We start from the raw sequence: 4294 nt of genomic DNA on the forward strand, positions 1-4294 counted from the left end.
TTTGCGAGTGAGATCGATTTCTCCCAATCGCGAATATTAGTCAAATTATAAAGAAAGTACTCTCAATTGCTAGTGAATCTTTGAGTTCATCAGCTTTATCACTATCTAAGTGATTTCTCCCAATCGTGAATATTAGTCAAATTATAAAGAAGGTACTCTCAATTGCTAGTGAATCTTTGAGTTCATCAGCTTTATCACTATCTAAGTGATGTGATCAATCACATGTGTGCGTATGTGTGAGAGATAGAGAGAGATTGAAGTAATGGAATGTTAAAAAAAATTGGGAAAGAACAATTAGTTCGTCCCACAAAATGTTGAACATGATAAAAAGTTAAATTAAATTAAATGATTTTATTAGATTTTAGGGTAAAATACTATTTTGGTTCCTAAATTTTAACAAAAGTTTGTTTTACATGATAAAATATGAAATTTTCAATAGTTTAGAGATGAAAAACGAACTTCATAAAGTTTAAGGATGAAAAACAAATTTTTAGTAAAATTTATGAACCAAAATAATATTTTACCCTAGATTTTATAAATTTATGGTTCAAAATTTGAAATTTATGAAGCAAAATGGTTGGATTGCAAGTGGTCAAGAATTTTATGTGGGTTTCTTTGGCACCAAGGCGCACGCTCTCTCACATTTCGTCACTGCTCGCGACTTCACGGTCAGAATACTTCTATATAATGGGTAGCCATACAGTACAGATATCATCAGATTAAAAACAATAGAAGCAGAAACCACGGAACTCTTCAAACAGCAACAAAACCCATCATCAATGGCTGCTGCGTAAGTGTCTCAGAATTTGAAGTTCACCAAAAAAATGTCATTTCTCAGTTTTTTTTTTTTTTTTTTCTTCATTTGTTGGAAGACTAAAGATTGTTTGCTAATGTTGTTATGTGGGTTGTGCAGGACCGTGAACGAGCATCTTCCCACACCTTTGGATGCCACTTCTGAACAACCTCCTCTCTTTGATGGAACTACAAGGTTCACTCTTCTGTCTCCCTTTTTGTTTTTTTTTTTTTTTTTTGGGCCTACTTCTGTTTTTGTTTTTGTCCGATTCACTGTCTTTACTATGTCTTTGTTCGGATGTTTTGTATGCTAAAGTGAACTTGGACCTGTTTTTGTTTTTGTTTTTGTTTTTTCAAAGGTTGTACACCAATTATGCATGCCCATTTGCACAGCGTGTGTGGATCACCAGGAACTATAAGGTTGACTTCTTGTCCTCTTTGTTCTCATTTCTAGACTTCCTCTTAAGTTGTCCGATACTACTTAAGTAGCTTCTAATTTCAATAATAAGACAAACCCAAATTAGCCCTTCTGGGATCATTTGTCCTTTTCCTTTTCTTGGGATTATTTTTGACTTAATAATTATGTTTCTGATGAATATTTTGGGCTGCAGGGATTACATGACAAGATTAAATTAGTTCCAATTGACCTTCAAAACAGGCCTGCTTGGTACAAAGAGAAAGTCTACCATGAAAACAGGGTGATATTTTTAAACAAAATATGCCTATCTAGTGCATATATAATTGATTGAAATCTTTCATTTTCTTGATTGACCAACAATATCTTGAAATTATCAGGTACCCGCATTGGAACACAATGGCAAAATCATTGGGGAGAGCCTTGATTTGATTAAATATGTAGACAGCAACTTTGAAGGGCCTTCTCTTCTCCCCGATTTAAGATTTGCATAGCTCATTGTGCCCTTCTTAAAAGCTCTCTACCTCTCTTGGAATTTGACTAAAGTTTTGATGTGACTGTAGGATCCTGCTAAAAACAATTTGCTGAAGAATTTATAGCGTTCACTGATTCCTTTGATCAACAAGACAATTCACAAATCATTCAAAGGAGACACAGTTAAAGAAGCTGGTAAGATTTAAAACTTTCATCGAGTCTAAACACCATTTTGTATAAAAGCAAGGCTCACGAAAACCTTAAACTTGCATCAGGTCCTGATTTTGACCACTTGGAGAATGCTCTTCACAAATTTGATGATGGGCCTTTCTTCCTTGGTCATGAGTTCAGTTTGGTAAGTTGACTATGTTATTTTTTTTCTATCGATCGTTGGTGCTGTGTTGGGAAGTGGAAACCAGTAATATTGAGTGAAACTATGTGATCTTCAGGTGGACATAGGTTGCATCCCATTTATTGAAAGATTCCAAATCTTATTTTCAGCCTTGTGGAATTATGACATCACCTCAGGAAGGCCTAAACTAGCTAGGTGGATCGAGGTAACTTAAAACAAATGCGATGTATAATGACAATTGCTTGTTCTAATGGTCTTGAATTTACAAATTAAGTTAGCAATCTTTATTGGTCCGTTTAGACTGAGAGATAATAAAGAAGAGTAATTTAGAGTTGACTGAAAATTAGTTTACAGTGGGGCATATATTCCTACTCAATACTCATGCTATATCTATATTTTAGATTCTCTTCTCTTTAAACATAGATTTGAAGGAGGTTTGAGTCCCTAATGTATCAGAGTTTTGGTTCTTGATTAATGGTAATTATTCATGTCAACCCTTGTGCAGGAGTTAAACAAGATTGATGCTTATAAGCCAACAAAGGCGGATCCCAAAGTGGTTATTGAATTATATAAGGCCCGTTTTCAGGTACTAACCATTTAGTGCATGGAAATGGAATTATGAATTTTTATTTCGTTAAATATTCTTACTTTCGTTAGGTGTCCTTTTTAACCGCTCTTTAATCTAATTTCCTTCCTCAGGCTCAGCACTGAACATGACAGGGTCAGCACAGTTCCTTTGGAGAAGTAGATGTCTTCCTTTATGTAATGTTTATTTGTATGTTTTAAGATGTCTTATGTGTGTACGTATAATACGTAATAGTTGAAGTTATGGACTTCGTGTGGTCAGCATGTATGAATTTGCTTAAATAAATAGAACTATTGTTCGGTCTTGTAATAAAAAGATTTTTTCTTTTCTTTTTATAATAAAAGTTATTGTTTTTTGATAATTATGTGTATATATATATATGAATTGGGTTATTACCTCTCGCGTAATTGTCTTTTTTTTTTTTTGATAAACTCGTGTAGTTGTCAATTCTTTTACGACCATACATTTTGTTATATACTTTGTCCCAACTTGCACTTGTCAACACTTGTGATTGGATCAATACATTACTTACATATGAGTCAATTATTGGTACTTAATGAAAAGTAATTCAATTACCACTTGATACATGCGTAAGTTGTGGTAAAATGTGGGTCCTTATACTTTTCTTAACTAATATTACAACACTTAATTATGGTTTTAAAAACTGGAACGAACAAAGAACTAGAAAGATGACTAATTCTTGGTTTTATGGTCCAATCGGGGTTTGACCAATAGTCAAACCAATGACGTCATAATTATTTTAAGAGCAAATTACAACTTATCCACCTATGATTTGGCTAAAATTTAAATTGCCTACCTATAATTAAAATTTAACACTTTATCCACCGGAAGTTTAACCAAAATTTAAGTTATTAACCTGTGATTTGAAATCCCATGTGCAAGTATTCCACTAAATTCTTTTTTATCTCATTTGATCTTGTATTTTTATGTTTTTTGTATTTTTGGAAGAGAAAAACATAAAAGTAAAGCAAAATCACATATTTAGTCATGTTTTTAACAAATGTGAGTTAAGGAAATCTAACTGAATAAACCTCAAGTGGATAAAATATCAAATTTTAAATTACAAGTAGGCAACTTAAATTTCGATCAAACAACATGTACGTAAGTTGTAATTTTCTCTTATTTTAATTAATAATTTTATAATTTTAGATATAAATATAGATATATATTTAGTTTAGAACTAATTATATTTAGTGAAAACTAATTAAAATAATTTTTATGTGAAATTTATATGTACATAAGAGAAAAAAAAAAGTAGCTAAATTGTTTCTAAATTGCTTTTATTTTAATTATATGATAGTATGTTGTCATTGGTTTGCTACGCTATAGGGAAACACAATTACAGGTTTATTGGACAAGCTTAAACTATTACTATTACATTTTTCTAAAAAAGAAAGTTACACTTTAGTACTTATTAATGTTCTAAATTTCTTTTTTTTTATAGAAATTTCTATCTATCAAAAAAAAAAAAATGTTCTAAATTTCATTCCATTACGATTGGAATGACTGGAATTTCTCATACTGGCATGCAAACCAGAACGATAATACTCTCTATTCCACCTTGGATTCAATTTCGCCCCATATCGGCCCGTTTCCTCCATTCCAGTCAATTTCGGTCGAAATTCATTTTTTGCCCAAAATGAGATTGGCCTCA

General features: G+C 31.9%; 1 protein-coding gene across 1 annotated transcript; it reads left to right on the forward strand.

The window, feature by feature from the left end:
- The first annotated feature begins 729 nt into the window (after positions 1-729).
- Positions 730-2473, forward strand: LOC112005296 (glutathione S-transferase L3-like). The gene is made up of 9 exons (XM_065781280.1): positions 730-790; positions 914-988; positions 1152-1212; positions 1404-1490; positions 1588-1695; positions 1807-1876; positions 1957-2036; positions 2131-2238; positions 2435-2473. The coding sequence occupies exons 1-9, from the start codon at positions 780-782 to the stop codon at positions 2471-2473; spliced, it is 639 nt and encodes a 212-aa protein (XP_065637352.1). The 5' UTR covers positions 730-779.
- Positions 2474-4294: the final 1821 nt, after the last annotated feature.

Source organism: Quercus suber, unplaced genomic scaffold, assembly GCF_002906115.3.
Source record: "Quercus suber isolate HL8 unplaced genomic scaffold, Cork oak 2.0 scaffold_14, whole genome shotgun sequence".
Taxonomy (NCBI): Eukaryota; Viridiplantae; Streptophyta; class Magnoliopsida; order Fagales; family Fagaceae; genus Quercus; species Quercus suber.

Bases quoted from the DNA above. Each gene is read 5' to 3' on its own strand.
- LOC112005296 (XM_065781280.1), top strand. The intron at 1,877-1,956 runs GTAAGATTTAAA...AACTTGCATCAG, and splicing joins AGACACAGTTAAAGAAGCTG to GTCCTGATTTTGACCACTTG. The intron at 2,239-2,434 runs GTAACTTAAAAC...TCTATATTTTAG, and splicing joins AACTAGCTAGGTGGATCGAG to ATTCTCTTCTCTTTAAACAT.